Source organism: Peromyscus leucopus, chromosome 12, assembly GCF_004664715.2.
Source record: "Peromyscus leucopus breed LL Stock chromosome 12, UCI_PerLeu_2.1, whole genome shotgun sequence".
Taxonomy (NCBI): domain Eukaryota; kingdom Metazoa; phylum Chordata; class Mammalia; order Rodentia; family Cricetidae; genus Peromyscus; species Peromyscus leucopus.
Genome location: NC_051073.1, coordinates 50,149,965 through 50,166,922, shown reverse-complemented (window position 1 = coordinate 50,166,922; position 16,958 = coordinate 50,149,965). Strand labels below are relative to the sequence as shown.

The window sequence follows — 16,958 nt, the reverse complement described above, 5'->3', positions numbered from 1 at the left end:
AAACCCAAATGATAGAGAGTTGGTTGCTATGTTTCCTGGCTGTTTAGTTTTCCTTCAATGTGAAGACTTACTGTTATTAAATTTTGCAAGTGTTCAGACATACATCATCATGATTGTGGTTTCCAGGAAAAAACCAAGCAACCACTTCATCTAATTTGTTTTGTTTATACTAGCTCAGAACCTTCTATGAGGTTAGATGAGGTTTAAAACCTTCCAGTCCATTTCATTTTAACTATTTCAGTACTTCTCACTAAAAAGAAAGAATTACTTTTTTTTTTTTTTTTTTAGTTTCTGTAGACATTCATGTGGTCTGGGTTGAATGGAGGAGACAGAAGAATGTTCTACAAGAGTTAATTCGGGCTGCTGGCACATGCCATTATGTCAGCTGCTTCTTAGCTTACATCTTTGTTCATTTTCCCAGGGACTGACCACCTGACTCCCAGAGAACAGGGTAGATGGGTGAAATGTCAGAGGTCCCACAGTTCGGTAACCTTTTGAAATTCTGTAATACACCTGCCCAGGTGTCCATGGGGTGACGGTGGCCAGTTTTATTTTTCATCCCCCGACCTGGCTAGATTAGATTAGAGCTAGCCTGTTACAGGAAGCCCCTTCTTACTCACCCCTCTCTTCTCCCTACCCCATGTTCCCCAAAAGAGGGTCTAAGCCAGAAGCAAAAATTGGAGGAATGCGTGGAGACAGACCAGGGCATCGCGAGCTGTTTCCTCATCGTTGCTTCATACAGACATAAAGCACAAAGCCAAAACACGTCAGCCCTCTGCAGCCGAGGCAGACCCGTGCTTGCAGTAGGGAGAGAAGAGAAATTCTGGACTAAGTTAACTTTCTCAAGTTTCGGCACTACATTTGTGACAAGACTTTTAAATTATTGACATACGTCTGTTCTAGTGGCTGAAAAAGACCAGACGACATTTATTATATGAAAATCACTCCCAAAAAGGCCAAGTAATTTGTCTGAAATTTCTTCCAGAGGCTAAGAAACTATTCAACAGAGCTCATTTGAACAGAGAATGATGGAGCAAATAATTTTTTTTTTTGCTACCCATTCCAGCTTATGTAATCAACCAAGTACAAGAATAAAAGTGATTTGCAAGTTCAGTCGGAACAATGTAGTTAAGTCAGGCTAACTTATCCAAGACTTTCCTTATATTCTTGTGATATTGCCTGAAAAGTCAATGATTTTTCATATCACAGGGTTTTCACTCAGCCTTCCACTCCATCATCATAGCATCTGCTGGCTGTACTTGGACCACTCTGACTTAGTTCCTGCACAAACACGGGCTTACTCCCCATCAGCTCCCTCGCAGTACAAAGAGCCTTTCAAGGCAGTGGTAAGATGGCAGACTAGCACTTAAGAGAATCTGGGCCGTATGAACACATTCAAATGAGTCTTGTTCTTCCCACTGGTCAGACTGAGGTGGAGACCGACCTGGCCTGGAGGAGGAGGCTAGCACGGAGGAGACACTCATGGAGATGTCCTAAACTCATCACAAAACTCTTGTCACAAAGGAGGCTGCTTGTCTAACAGGTGTTACATGAAGAGGTAAGAGGACTGAATACCACTAGATTATCACTCTGAAAGGGGTTCAAGACGAACTCAATGAAGATAACAGAAGGCAAGGCAGATTTCTCCACATATGTGGCATAGTTGTAGACACGATAATTGTTAATAATCTTAAAAATGGATCATCCGGGGTCCCCATGATTGTTCCGCAGGTAAAAATGCCTACTATGCACCCCAGGGGACCTGAGTTCAATATGTGGGAACTAAAATAGAAGAGAGTTGACTCTCAAAACTTATTCCACCCTCGGAACCACCTTGCTGTCCTAGAATTTTCTAGAACTAAAAGAGAGCGATGGGTTTCTGTATGGATGTTGTAGAGGCATACCCAAAACAAGGATTGTATTCAAATGGTTGTAGGAAATGGCAAAGCATGGAAGTGTGCTCTTTCCTCTGATCTACATTCAACAAAGGAGATGCAAGTTCCATTCTTGCAGACTGAGTTTCTCAGGAACCACTGGTCCACCGAAGAAAAAAGATTAATGCAGGCGTTTTCTGTGAGCAACAGCAGTAACAACTTCGAATGAACAGGGATTTATCCACCATAAGAGGCATTTGTTGAGCCAAAGTCAGTACTGACAGAGGCTGTAGTCTGACTATCTAGGCTCCTTTCTGGCTTGTCAACCTTCTGCATGACTTTGTTTCTTTTATTTAATCTCTTTGTGCCCCAATATTCTTCCCTGTAAAGTGTGTGTGTGTGTGGGGGGGGGTAATAATACTCCAAGTTTGTGCTATTAGCAGAATGAAATGAAGCGATATATTTATAGTTTAGAATAATCCCAGATACACTGAGAGAACTCAAAAAATATCAGTGTCACTGGTCAGCTATCTGACACATCTCTGTCAGTGGGGGAAAAATGGTCAGATAATCGCTAGGAGAACCCTGGAAGGCACTTGTGTGACAGTATTCTAAAAGTCCTGCTTTATCCCCATGTTTAGTCAGGCAATCCTGGTGAGTGTTCTCTCATGGGACTCTCCATTGCTACAAATGCCTTGTTGAGACTGTCGTCAACTTAGGTCATTTTAAATCAACATCACCCAGTCTTCGGGCTGCCTGCTCTTGCAGCTACCATTCACTCCACACATAGCTTCCTGTTTTCTTTTCCTCACACACTAAGAAGCCACAGTAACTGCTGGCATCCAGGTCAGTCTAAACCCACAGGCCATTGGTTTATCTCATCTTCATATGGCCCCATAACACCTCTCTCCCCAACAGTGATGACTTCTGCTTATCTTCTCATGGATGGGTTCAATGTATTTACATCTGTGTTTAAGATGATCATTTTAGTTTTGGGGCCTGGTTAATTTCAGTGTATAATTCTTAAATAGGTAATAAACCTTTTAAATAATAAAGTTTAAAAACTGTTAAAAAGGTAATAATTCCAAGATCCATTTTGCATCTTTCTTCCAGCTGAGCCCATCTTTCCTTCCAGACTCTGCATGCAGACTTCCTCAACCCTGCTTGCATGCTCAGCAAGGCACGCTGAGTATTGCTGTCATAGTAATAATGCTGGAGAGAGAAAACCCAGGGATCTGCATATGTCCGTCGAGCATTCTACCTCTAAGCCACACCTTAACTCCCTCTGCCTTGTCCCTTTCCATTCTCTATATATGTATGACGATGGCAGAAACTAATGGAGTTGCCATCACATGTACATCACCAACCTTCTCTACCTCCTTTCACCTCTCTCTGGGACTCCCTTGCTTTAGGACCCAGTGTTGTGACCTGCTGATGCTTTTCTGTGTGGCTCCCTTCTGATATCATCCAATATATTGCTTCTCCCAGGTCCATGCTCCATCCATTCCTGACATATCTATTTGTAAGTCTCTAGTTTGTTGCACCCTCTCCCTGGGCACTCATTCCTTTGCTCTCTGCCTCCCACTCATGATCATCTACTTTCTTAAGAACGGCTGTTACCACATGAGGAACAGGCCAAGGGGTGGAGTCAAATTAGACCTGGTATTTTGCTCAGTGTATTCAGAGTAGGAAATCAGACTGTGAAATCCAGATAAGTTATTGATAAGGGCTCAATATCAAAATCAATGTCATTGGGTCAGAGGGCCGACTGTAGACATTAAAACAGGAGGCACAGTCAGGTCTGTGGTCCAGTGGGCAGAGAGATGAGCATCAAGGCAAGACACATGTAGTGCTCTAAGTTCTGTGCAATAGAGGCACTGTCTATGAGTCCCTCATCACTGTAATGTGGCACCTTAACCCGCCCCCTCCCAGTATATTTGTAGGCACGTTGTGTTGTTTGTAGAATGAATAAATGTCTTGACTGATTACCTCAGCCTGGGTTGGTGCCTCTGTGGCCTGTTGTTGTAGGCACCATAACAAGTAGCTGGTTTCTAGCCAATGCATTAAAGGGATGAGAGCACTCTTCGGAGGGCAATAATAGCTCTAACCTTACATCATGCTGCCTCGCCCTCAGCTGTCAGGTGTCTCTGATTGCTACACCTGGGTTTTAGCTGTCAGCTTCCCATCTTCCCCTGGAACAACACTGAGAAGTTGGTACTTAGCACACTTTAATGGGCTCTCATGGAGTTGAAGGAGACTTCCCTGGGTGGCTCTTGCTTGGTTTGAGCTATGAAGTTCTTCTTCTGGAATTAAAGCGTATTGCACCCGTGACCCCCTACATTCATTTTAAAATTCACCGTTCATTGAATACAAGAGTGAGGAGTGTATGATTGCAGGCAGACATGGAGCTTTGCAATGCTGATTGAATTGCATGTCTCTTTGCATCTTAGAGTTTAGAGTGAAGCCCAGCCTTCTGAAGTTGATTTCTGAGTCATGCTGCATCTGGATTCCTTTCTGGAAAGAACCTCCAAAGGTGGTTCCCACCAGATTCTGAGTCAGCAATGATGAGATTTTTACAATGATCCTTTGGGTTACTAAGATTAAGTGGGGGTTTCTCTATAGTAATTCAATGACTGGGCCAGTCAGATAAGTTTAATTTAGGTATGTTTGCCAGTTATTGATTTAAGCACAGTCTCTTTGGCATATAATAACCAGGCAGAAAATTGTTTCAGACATAATCTGTAGTTACCATCTTGATGAGCTCTCAGTTGGATTTTATAGAGCAAAAACCATTTGTCCTAATTATACCCAAGTCTGACCTAAAGCCGGGTTTCTCAGACTCGGCACAGTTAACATTTTGAACTAAACATTGCTTTATGATGAGATCTCTGCCATCTTTTGTTACGCAATATTTGGGAGAAGCCTTCCCCTCTATTCACTGGATCTGGTGACACCTCCCCACCTTACTGGGACAACCCCAAATCTGTCTGGACACTACCAAATGTTCCTTCAGTGTGGGGAGGGTAAATGATTAAACTGTGATCTAAGGAAGTTCTCAGGTCCATGAAGTGGTGGTATCTTACTTTAAGGAGGGCCTGGATTCTCCAGAAACTTCTCAGTTACATCACTTTACTAGGAACCCCACCACCACCACCACCACACACACATACATTGCATACAAATAAGTTTTTTGTGCCTTCTCGGTTAAAATGGAAGCTCTGTATTTTCTGTTTTATGTTTCTTCACAGATGTAAGTGGTATTTGGTCCAATGTAGCACTTAACATGTAGGCTAACTCCACAAATGATTCAACTAGAAGGAATTGTTGTCAGGATGTAAATGCTATGAGGGTGTTTTTCTGTTTTGTTTATTGCCATTTTGCCAGCATCTAGAAGAACACTTGATGCTAGTAATAATTGGTGAATGAATTAATTTATTTTCTTTTTTAAAATACATTTTAAATTAAAATATACTTACATTCTTCTTAAAAAAAAAAAAAAACCTGTTTAGTGAGGGCATGTTCCATTTCCTAAGATACTGTCTTAGTTGGGATTTCTTTTTTTTTTTTTTTTTTTTTTTTTTTTTTTGGTTTTTCGAGACAGGGTTTCTCTGTGTAGCTTTGCGCCTTTCCTGGAGCTCACTTGGTAGCCCAGGCTGGCCTCGAACTCACAGAGATCCGCCTGGCTCTGCCTAGTTGGGATTTCTATTGCTGTGAAGAGACATCTGACTACAACTCTTATAAAGGAAAAAAATTATTTGGGGTGGCTTACATTTTCAGAGTTTAGTCCTATTATCATCATGATGTGACACGGTGGTGTGCAGGCAGACATGGTGCTGGAGAAGTAGCTGAGTGTCCTACATCTTGACTTGGAGGCAACAAAAAGTGGTCTGTCTCACTGGGTGTGGTCTGAGCATGTATGATACCTCAAAGCCTGCCTCCACAGTGACACACTTCCTCCAACAAGATCACATGTATTACAACAAGGCCACGCCTCTTAATATTGCCACTCCCTTTGGGGCCACTTTCTTTCAAACCACCACAGATATTGAAAGTTGTGGTTGGACTCAATGTGCTTTGGTGTGTTTTCTCCTGTCTCCTTCCTTCGCTCTCTGATATATGATTCTGTCTCCTAGATCAAGCTTATGTACGGATACTTTCTCAGTGATCACAAACATAATTGCTCATGTCATTTTCTCTAAGACATTTTTCAAAGTCTTCATCAAGCAAAACGAATATGGTACACATGAGATTCTCTCTCTCTCTCTCTCTCTCTCTCTCTCTCTCTCTCTCTCTCTCTCTCTTCCCTTGGAAACATCTTTGATCACCTGAACCAATAGGAACCATTGATAACATGAAGCATGGCACTTCCTGACCCATCTTCCCTGGACATTTCTATTCCACAGGATATACCCCTTTCAGTTTCTTGCTTTGAATCATTATGGTATATGTATATGTCATCTCTCTCATACAGGCTTCAAAGCTTTTGAAGGCAGAATAAAATTGACATTATTGGTTAATACCATAGGGTTATTATATATAATATTATATACTTACAATATTATAGGTAAATGACATTTCAAAGTACAATATTCTGTCAATTTTTTTATTTGTTAAGCTATTCAGCTCATATTTATGACTACCTAGGTATGTGTTAGAAGAGAAAATAAATATAGTCTGGTCTCTTTAAGTGTCTAGACTGATTGGGGAAAGCGTTATCTGATAAGAACTAGATTCAGAGTCAGCAGACTGGCGCAAATACAGCCTCTGTTACCACTAGTGATCTTGTTCACTCTCAGTGTCTCAGTGTCCTGTCTGGAACAAGGAAAAGGATATTTGTGTGCTCCACTATGAATAAAATAACAAAGAAGGACAAACAACTCATCATTTAATTTAAAAGCATTTCAAATGATACAGCACGGTGACGTATATTTGTTCACAATTCCTACTCTTCCCTTCAAAAGATGAAACCTCAGCCTTTGCTCTGAGAATATACTTGTTTCTAATGAATAGAACAAAGCAGAGGTGACCCGCAGTGTGAGAGAGAATGGCATTAAAAGAGTACTATTCTGTAGCCATTATTTCTTGAAGTACTTTGTCAAGGGGAAGCTGGCCGCCATATTGGATGCAGTCCTACTAAGAGGCCCATGCCGGGAGCACTGAGGCATCCTGTTTTGAGAGCATGCTTGAGTTCAGATGCACATGCTTCTACTCCAACCAGTCTTTCAGGTGACTGGAGCTCAGGGCAATGACTCAACCTCACTGCATTAAAATCCTTAGCGTTATCCAGCTACGCTGCTCCTGGATTCCAGGCTCCTGAAACTATTTGAAATGTTTTATAACTCATTAAGGATCAAAGTAAATTTTTCACATAGTAAAGTACAAACAATACACAGGACACTGCAGAGGTTTAAGATTTCTATTATTATTATTATTATTATTATTATTATTATTATTATTATTGAATATACTGATGTTTGCTGAGTGAAAATGCCCCAGCCGGTTGTAGTTTATGGGTGAAACCATAGTCTTTGAAAGTAGTAGCTTGAAAAACAAGGAAGAGGAGGGTGAGGACAAAGAGGAAGGGGAGGAGGAGCAGGGGAGGAGCAGTGATATAAACAGTGTTGCAGAGCACCAAGAACAAGAACCAGTCACCTGGATGTGAAACTTCCGGTGGATGATTTGCAGGCATTTCTCACCTGCCATCTACTTCTCACTTTCTGCAAAGTAGCTGTCTGTGACAGTGACTGCAGGCGAAATGCAAAAGGCTACCAGCTAAAGCAATTGTTCATGCCAGGGGACTGCTTTCATTTTATCCCATTTTCAGGCAAAATTGATAGTTTTAATTAAATGTGAAATGAAAGCCATACTTCTACTCTACATATATTTTAGGTTTTTTTTTTCTTTTTTCTCTTCTTTTTTTTTTAATCAGAGGTCACCATGGATCTTCATAATGTACAAAAGCCATGGATGTCAGGATTATGATTTGTCTGCATCAACGCCAACCTCTGAGACTCCCTGCCATGAATGACTTTTCCATAGCAGCACTGGCCAAAGGCTCCCTCTGTTAATGGTGCCATGGGTGGAAGGGATGAAGTCACAGCACTCACTAGCCATCCCGGTGAATTAATGTGAGGCCAGACAAATTCAAACATAAAATGCTCTGACTATTTTAGACCCACAGTATCCCCAGTTGCAACCATTATTTTTTAAGCTCCCCAGTGAGAATATGGCCGTGGAGGGCTGTCAGTTTACTAACTATTAAATAATGAACACAGAATTTAAATTCCTCACTGAATATTTACTGACTTCAATTTTCCCACAGCATCAAGTGTTTTAGCTCCTGGTAACTACGAGGACAACACGTTGGTTTATTTCAAATGTCATAGCAAGGAAGGGCATGAGTCACGCAAGTCTACTATTAATTGGAGGATTAACGGGTTATGTAAATTAAAAGTAGTGTGAAAACATTCTTACTTGTAGGAGACACCTTGTCATCTGGAAAAGGTTGTGTGCCCAGGGTAAATCCTGTTCCACTGGCTAGATGTTCCACTGGGACATTCACCGAATCTGAAAGTGCAAGGTAGATAATTATAATGGATAAAATATTGTAAGAAAAAAATATTAATTCAGGTCTAAACATATTTTATCTATTCATTATCTAGCAAATTGGTATTGAGGACTTGCTATGGACCAGGTGGTGAGATGTGCTGGAGTAGAAGAGGTGTGGAACTAGAGAGCAGATGAGGGTACAGGATCTCCTAGAACTGGAGTCACACAGATGGTTGTATTTCGCCACATGTGTGCTGGGAATTAACCTCAGGTCCTCTAGAAGATCAGCGTATCTTAACCACTGAGCCATATCTCCTGCCCCTGAAAGAATTTTTTTTTCAATTACAAACATAAGGAGGATTGATTGACTTCAGAAAAATATAGATTAAATGTGGTTAGTTAATTTTTGAGCCTGGAAGATTTTTGTGGGTTTTCTAGACACAACATCACTGTTTAGGAAGAGTCATTAGATTAACAAAATAATCAGACTATTCTTGCACACCACTTACAATGAATCCAAAGTCTTCAAATGACATCATAATTGGTGCCTTGTCATACTCCCAACTTTATATCTTGATGTTGACCATTATTTTTCCGTCTCTCATGAACCACACACATGATTCTATCCAAAAGGCAGGTGTTTCAGCCCAAGTGTAGTTCACTCGTGAAGACGTTTTAGTCTTTGTGTTGTGTCATGACATTTTCTCATTTTCAATCTTCATCATATGAAACTTTTTTTTTGTTTGGTTTTTTAAGACAGGGTTTCTCTGTGTAGCTTTGCGCCTTTCCTGGAACTTACTTGGTAGCCCAGACTGGTCTCAAACTCACAGAGATCCGCTTGGCTCTGCCTCCTGAGTGCTGGGATTAAAGATGTGTGCCACCACCGCCAGGCCAAAACTTTTTAAAATGAGGGAGTCCTAGGGGACTTTCATGATATATCCCCTTCCCTTGATGTTAATGTTAGCAAGGGTCTTGGCACTTTTATTCATGGGTCATGCCTCTCCAAAGAAAAACTGGTTTCGTTCCTCACTGTATTTGAAGATATCGATAAATGGGAATGCTGTAGTGTATATAAAATTGGCAGAAAGACCAACCTTTAGTATCTATTTGACTGCTCTTAGATAATAATCACCCTCTTCTAAAACAATATGCTATGAAGATGAAGTATGGGTCTGCAAGATAAATGCTTGCATGGCTTTTTCTGTGGAATGATTTTACAGAGGTTGTAAGCCAATGCATACAGTCAAATCCCACATCTTTGCTTATGAAGAAAATACTTTTGGGATATAGTTGTATTAATTTGCTTATATGCTGTCCATAGTAGCATTTGTGCTGTACTTCTGAGTTGAGTAATTATGACAAAGATAATATTATCCACACAACTTAAAATATTTACTGTCTAACCATTTATAGATGAAATGTCAGTTCCTGGAATTGAAGGTATCGGTTATGTTCTGTCCCAGATTTATATAATGTAAGGAACTTTCACTGATGGATGTCTTTGTCTTAGAGCAGTATTCTGCTATATTTCATAAACAAATATCTTTGGAAGCTGAGGGGGTCAGCCTTGCAGTACATTTTGGAGATTTTACAAGATTTGCATACCGAAAAGAGCCCTTTGCCGCATGCCCAGATCTCACATAGATTTCAGCATGAGCTCATAAAGCATCTGTCTAGCTTCAGATTGCACTGAAAAGTAGACACACTGCCTTGGTCAAGATAAAAATCAAGGCTGTTAAAAAGACATGGCTACAGCTCAACAGGGATGAGGGATTTCCCAACCCTCAGGTGTAGAACCAAGTGGGGTTGTCTCATGCACACTTAGGTCCCTTCATTTCCTTATGTGTTAAAAGGGATGGGCTTCTGGCCCTAAGCATCTTCATCCCATCCAAGGACTCTACTTTCTGAAGTCACTCTGTTGTGGGCTAGGGAGCTTCTCAGAGCCACAGCAGCAGCCAGGGATCTGGCCCACCAGAACAGCTGAGTCAGTTCTGAGGTTTCCTTCGAACAAGTAGCAGACCTTATCTGGTCCACCTAAGAAATAAGCCAATCCCAAGGTGTGTGAGACCCTCTCTTCTCAAACTGTAACCCACAGACCAGTGGGAGAGGTTTCTCTCAGGGTCTTGTTAGAAATGTAGAGCTGAGCTCCAGACTTTCTGAATTAGAATCTGCATTTTAACAAGATCTCTGGGGGATTTGTGTGCATATTAAATTCTCTGTTTATGCTTTCAAGATCCCTGTGAGCAGACACAAGTATGAATCTTGGCTTATTGTAGGAAGTCATGAGGCAAGAAGTATTTATCTAGAATCTTCCATTTAAATACTTAGTGTTCCTCTTTGTTCAGCTATAGGAATATCCTTTTGGCTTTCTCCATACCCCCAAATAATACATGAGCACATTTATGGATGTAAGAACACAATGATTTGTGTTTGGATGGGGCTGGAAAAGGAGCCATAGTTTTGGGAAACAGATTTTGGGAAACTCCAAGATTTACTAGCTTGAATATCTGATTGTAAAGGCTAAAAGTTCATTTGGTGATTAAAATATACCTACTTGTTCAGAGTCTAAACTTATAAAAGAAGATGAGCTTCCCTATAAAATTTGAAATATAGTGTGTTTGGGGTATGAAAATCAGTATTCCTTTTTATCTTAAATGTTTTCATTATTTTCTGATCTTGAAACAAAACATGGGTTTAATATCAGAATATGGTGGTTTTGGGGACACATGGGAATAGTATTGTTTAAGAATGGAAGGTTTCAGAGTCTTTAAGCTCATGGCTTCAGATTCTGCCAAAGCTGAGCTTTGGCAAATCTACATGAGACATGATAAACCTCATATTGTTCCCAGACCACAGTCCTCCCCATTGTCACCTTCTAGGAAAGAGCTGTCCTCGTTCTCCAGGGAGTTGGCTGAGGCTGAGTAAGGCTGTTTTCATATAAGCCCATCCCAATTTCTGAATGAGTGACTCAAAATCGACAGTGATTCTTTTTCATATTTAAATATGTGCACGCAGGTAGAGTCACGGAGGATACTGCCTTTGACTCAGCATGGAGTGGTACCCTCCTTCTGAATAGTGGGGAAGACATTGTACTAAGATATACGGTCCTACATTTAAAGATGCAGTAATGCAAACCGTTCTGTATAACAGGCTTCCTGTATAAATTAGTATGCTTTTATGGATATGTTATAGAGAACTTTATGAAGATAGGATGACAGTTAAAGAGGTTAATAGTCCCATAGGGCTGTAAGAATGATTTACAAACGTGCTTGGTTTTGTCCGAGTACTACTAAATATGCACGTTTGATAGTCATCCTTACAGCCTTTTTGAAATAGGCATTCTGTTGTCACCACATTTGCTGAGACACTTGTCATATTTTATATAGTAAAATCTTAATTTTTTTTTTCAGAGCTGAGGACCAAACCCAGGGCCTTGCACTTGCTAGGCAAGCGCTCTACCACTGAGCTAAATCCCCAATCCCAATTATTTTTATATGATAATAAAATCTTAATTATTTTTATATGATTCATGGTAGCAAATTTGGTTATTCGAATTTTGCAATAACTGGAGTGGCTGAATTTATCATTTTTTTCTAGTAATAAAAGTCACCATGTAGATATTGTACTTCAAACCAGGGTACTGAAGCTATTACTGCTTGCAAGGTTTACCCATGTCTAAATAGTGAAATTATACATGCTGTGTGACTAATGAAATATTTCCATTTTTCTTTTATTCATTTGAGCGTTTGTTTATTTATGTGTGTGTTCCTGAGTGCACATATGTCATAGCACACACAAGAGGATCAGAGGACAACTTTCCAGAGTCTCTTGTCTTTTCCCACTGCATGGGGTCTGAGGATGGGACTTGGCTGTCAGGCTTTCAGAAGTACTGAGTCATGCACCAGTCCTAAATCTGTTCATGACTCAGGAATTTCAAGATAGTTTAGATTTAAATTAATCATAGGTGTTATTATTAGTTTGCATTGGATGATAAGTGAACCAGAATGCTAGTTATGATTAGGCTGGTTTGTGGTGACTAATGACGCTAATTCTAGCACTTGGGAGGCTGAAGCAAGTAGATTGCCAAGGATTAGAGACCAATTTATACTAGACGCTGAATTCCAGGCTACTGCGGGCAACAGACTGAAAAGTCTGTCTGGAAAAAAAAGACAAAGAAACAAAAAGAAAATAAAAGAGTTATTATCACAAAAAACAAGAGTTATTATCACAATAAAAATACTGTTAGAAAATCTTTATAGAAAAAGGAATAACTTTTGATTTTTTTATTTGGAGAAATTATTTTCAGATTCTGCTTACAAATTATTTAATATTTTGAAATTTAGCAATTTGGGGTTATGTAGAGAGCTTTCTGGTATTGTACTGATGTGGATATAATAAAAATCCTATCTTTTCCAATTACTCATGTTCTAAGTAGGTGGCACTCTTGGCTACGCCTTATTGACCTTGCTCAACAAGTAACTCACCCAAAGAAAGCATGATGGCTTGTGATGAAGTACTCCACATTTCATTTCTGGGGCCCGGGGACAAAGCCATACACCGAATGGTCATGTTTCTTGATTGGGCTGGTCTATTACCACGAGTCCTTGTTAAAACTGACTTCAGTTCCCGAAATCCACTTCTAACCTTTTTCTCATCATTCGTAATGTATATTCCTGCAAGACAGATGAAAACATGATTAAGCCCTGACATTTTCTGTATAAGCCAGACAAGGATGCCAAGACACGGCCTAATAAAATTTCATTTTACTTTGTTTTGAGATGAGGGTCTCCCTTTGTTGCCCAGACTGGCCTTTAACTCATGGCTTAAATCATCCTCCCACCCTGTCTGTGTAGAGCGTAAAGACTTATGCTGCACCACACAACTAATTTATAGTAATGTAGACTCTCAAGTAGTTAGCCTTTAGCTTCTGAGAAGCAAGAGCCAGTTTTAACAAAGCTGGCCTTAACCTGTGGCAATTGTTCCAGCTCCTGGGTGGCACTGATCCATAATCAGGCTGTAATATGCATTCGTTATATGTTTTGCCTCTGATTATGGGTCTAAGGGCTTGGAGTAGATTGTTCCAACTCATTAATGCCATTTAGTAATGGTAAGATTGGTGATTTGTACTTGAATTGGCTTGAACTCTGGGAAGGCCCTTCTCCAGACTCTGATCATGTAGTAAAAGTATATCAATAGACTATAAAACAACACCATTCTGCTATAAATGTAGTAGATGATGTGTATTCTAATTCTGATACCATATCATATCTTTTTCCTGAAATAAGTTGTATATTAGTAAGCATTTTCAGTTCTGGTCCTCTGAGTCTTCTCTAGAATCTTTTAACTGTCACGGTTAGGATAACTTCCAAATTGCATGCATTGTAGCAATAAATTACTGAAAAAAAAAATCTGTCCCCACAGGCCAGATCACTCTGAACTCTCACAGAGTCTTGATGTTAAAGGTTCTTTGTTTCTTTTGAGACCAGATCTGGTGTACCTCTGGCTGGCCTCAAAGTCATTATGGAGCCAAACATTGACCTTCAGCTCTTGATGCCCCTTCCTCTACTTCCCAAATACAAGGATTGCAGGCCTGTGCCAACATGCCTGGCTGCTGTGGGATGGTCTGTATGTCAAATTACTCTGATTGGTCAATAAATAAAACACTGATTGGCCAGTGGCTAGGCAGGAGGTATAGGCGGGACTAACAGAGAGGAGAAAAGAAAGAACTGGAAGGCAGAAGGAGTCACTGCCAGCTGCCGCCATGACAAACAGCATGTGAAGATGCCGGTGAGCCACGAGCCACATGGCAAGGTATAGATTTATGGAAATGGATTAATTTAAGCTATAAGAACAGTTAGCAAGAAGCCTGCCACGGCCATACAGTTTGTAAGCAATATAAGTCTCTGTGTTTACTTGGTTGGGTCTGAGTGGGTGTGAAGGTGGCAGGTGAAGATTTGTCCTGACTGTGGGCAAGGCAGGAAAACTCTAGTTACACCTGGATCCCATGAAAGATTCTTCCTGATAATTCTGAAGTTACTATTTAGCAAAGTATTAGATAAATGCCATTGTATGCTGGTGGAATTCTGATCACACTGCCTGGCCTCTTGTGTGAAAAAGTAATGGGCATGTCTGATCTGGCTGTTTTATTTGACAGTGTTTACTAAACAGGAAAATATACTTATTATTATTATTATTGTTTTTATTTAACATATAATTCCAGAATTATGTTGTGTTGTTGTTGGAGTGAACAGCTTTTAAAGTGAACTCATTAACCAGTAAATAATCATCAAGGGACCTATAAAATCATCTACCAGCAGAAGCTGTTAATTTTAGAAATTGAAAGAAGAAGTTGAGCAAGAGCTTTGTGACTCAGCTATTGTTCAATGTGTTGTCCAGGCACAGATGTCTGAGCTTATTCTGGCAACGCTGTTGCAATGGTTACCCCCTTTGAGAAATACTACTTTGTACTGATGTTGTCTCAGGGTGTATTCCTGCCCCAGGAACTTAACCGTCCCAGTAAACTTGTTCCTTGTGAAGGAATCCTTTATTTCCATCACTTCTGCCCCCACTCCAAGTCCTGCCTCAGATAGTTACAAGAGAAATTGAAAATTATTATCAATTGTTTTCAAGCAGTGGTGCTGAGAAAATGGAATGTAATATATTAAAATAACAAGATAGAACAGATAGTAATACAACACAATCAGAGATATCATTGTTAACCACATGTTTATTTGGATGTTTTTGTCCTCAAAAAAGATGTTTGCTTTTACTAACACCAATTAAATGGTGTGTATGGTCTGAAGAAATCAACTGTACCACTTTTATTTTGGACAATGTTGCCTCCTACTCCCTTGGAAGAATCAGATGCAGTATCAGAATGTGACACCTGGTAGGTAAGATGATGTTTTTTTCTTAGAGAAAGAATTACTTTTAAATGCCAAGGTCAACTTGAGCACCAAGGCTTTCTAATACTTGGTGTTGCCAAACCCCTTCCCATGACTTTGCTTCCTCACCTTCTTCGTCGCCTTGAAGAAACGTTTCATCTATTAACCAGGTGATATTTGCTTTGGGGAACACATTCTTCAGTAGGCAGGTAAATACTCTCTACAACAGACAGAAAGAGGATTATTTGCAAATTTGGAAGAAATCCTTGCTGTCTCTGTCTCTATGCATATGAGATAACTTAGCAAAAAATGACTTTGCCTACCTTTCACCGTGCAAGACCACACAGGGGCCTTGGCAGATTAGTGACTAGAACCCTAGGCCAATTTAGGAATGTAAGACTATCCTAAAGTTGCATGAGGTTTATGGGTTCTGAGAAATAAGACTGTTACTAAGATGGCACTAAATGGGAAGAAATCATAGAGTAGAAGGAAGGAGCCTCGGAGCCAGAGAAGAGTCTGGCTAGATTAAAATTCAAAGGGGATTGAGACATTATTTTTTGTTTCCAAAATAGTGTGAAAGACTGTCTGTAGCAGTGGTCATAGAAATGATTTTAAGTAAACATATCACTTGGGGGCTTAAATTTTTCATAATCCTTTTTTGTTTTGGTCTTGATTCTCTCTCATAGACAGTGCCTACTTCCTATTGATAGATGACAAATAGGAAAAATTAGGGTGTCATGTGGATAAAGGAATTAGATGCAATTAATGGTAACAGATCTCTTGGTAAAACATTTTGTTTTGAAATAAGCAACACATGGAAGGATGTGTAGCATAGTGGTTTAAATGAGAATGGTCCCCACAGGCGCATATATTTGAATGTTTGGTCTCCAGTTGGTGGAACTGTTTAGGAAGGATTAGGAGGTATGGCCTTGTTGGATGAGGTGTGTTGATTGATGGGGGTGAGCTCTGAGGTTTCAAAAGCCCGCATCAGGCTCAGGCTTGCTCTTTCTGCTGCCTGTGGATAAGATTTAACCTCTCAGCTACTTCTCCAGTGTCATGCCTGGCTGCCTCCTGCCATGCTCCCCACCATGATGGTCATGGGCTCACCCCCGAAACTGTAAACAAGCCCCCAATTAGGTGTGTTACTTCATGTTTCCTTGTCCATGGTGTCTCTTCACAGCAATAGAAAAGTAATTAAGACAGGTAACTATGTTATAAAAGCAGAGTTTAGTTAGATCTTATTTTCAACACCTTTCATTCTTTGGAAAAATGCAGATTTTACTCCATATCATCCCATAATGTTTTTTTAGTTCTCATTACCTTATCTGATGCTCTCTAAAATTATAATTCCATTTCTAGCTGTCTGTTTTCTTACTACCAATGTGTGAATTTTGGTAATGCCTGGTCCTTGTTCTAGGTATCTAAATGTTTCCCACAATTGTTGAACCTAACAGTAGTTAACTGGTAAAGAACAGTGAACTGAATGTAATACTGGTGTGCCAATCCACTAATTACTCTCAAATAAATCAAACATATAAAGCTGTGACTCTAAACTCAAGGGATTTTCCTGGTAGAAACCTTTTTATGTGCAGTTTCCTGGCCCTCAGTGCATTGCAGTTAACTGGGTGTGTGTGGGGGGGGAGTGGGGGGG

At 40.1% G+C, this 16,958-nt stretch overlaps 1 protein-coding gene across 2 annotated transcripts in view; it reads right to left on the bottom strand.

Annotated features, from left to right (window-relative positions):
• Positions 1–16,958, bottom strand: part of Cd96 (CD96 molecule) — a 78,432-nt gene that overhangs the window by 22,576 nt on the left and 38,898 nt on the right. For both annotated transcript variants that reach the window (XM_028872134.2, XM_037209731.1), the window contains exons 6-8: positions 15,437–15,527; positions 12,908–13,096; positions 8,349–8,441 (exon numbers count right to left, since the gene is read on the bottom strand). In XM_028872134.2, coding sequence (XP_028727967.1) covers positions 8,349–8,441; positions 12,908–13,096; positions 15,437–15,527 — 373 coding nt within the window. The remainder of the gene's footprint in view (positions 1–8,348; positions 8,442–12,907; positions 13,097–15,436; positions 15,528–16,958) is intronic.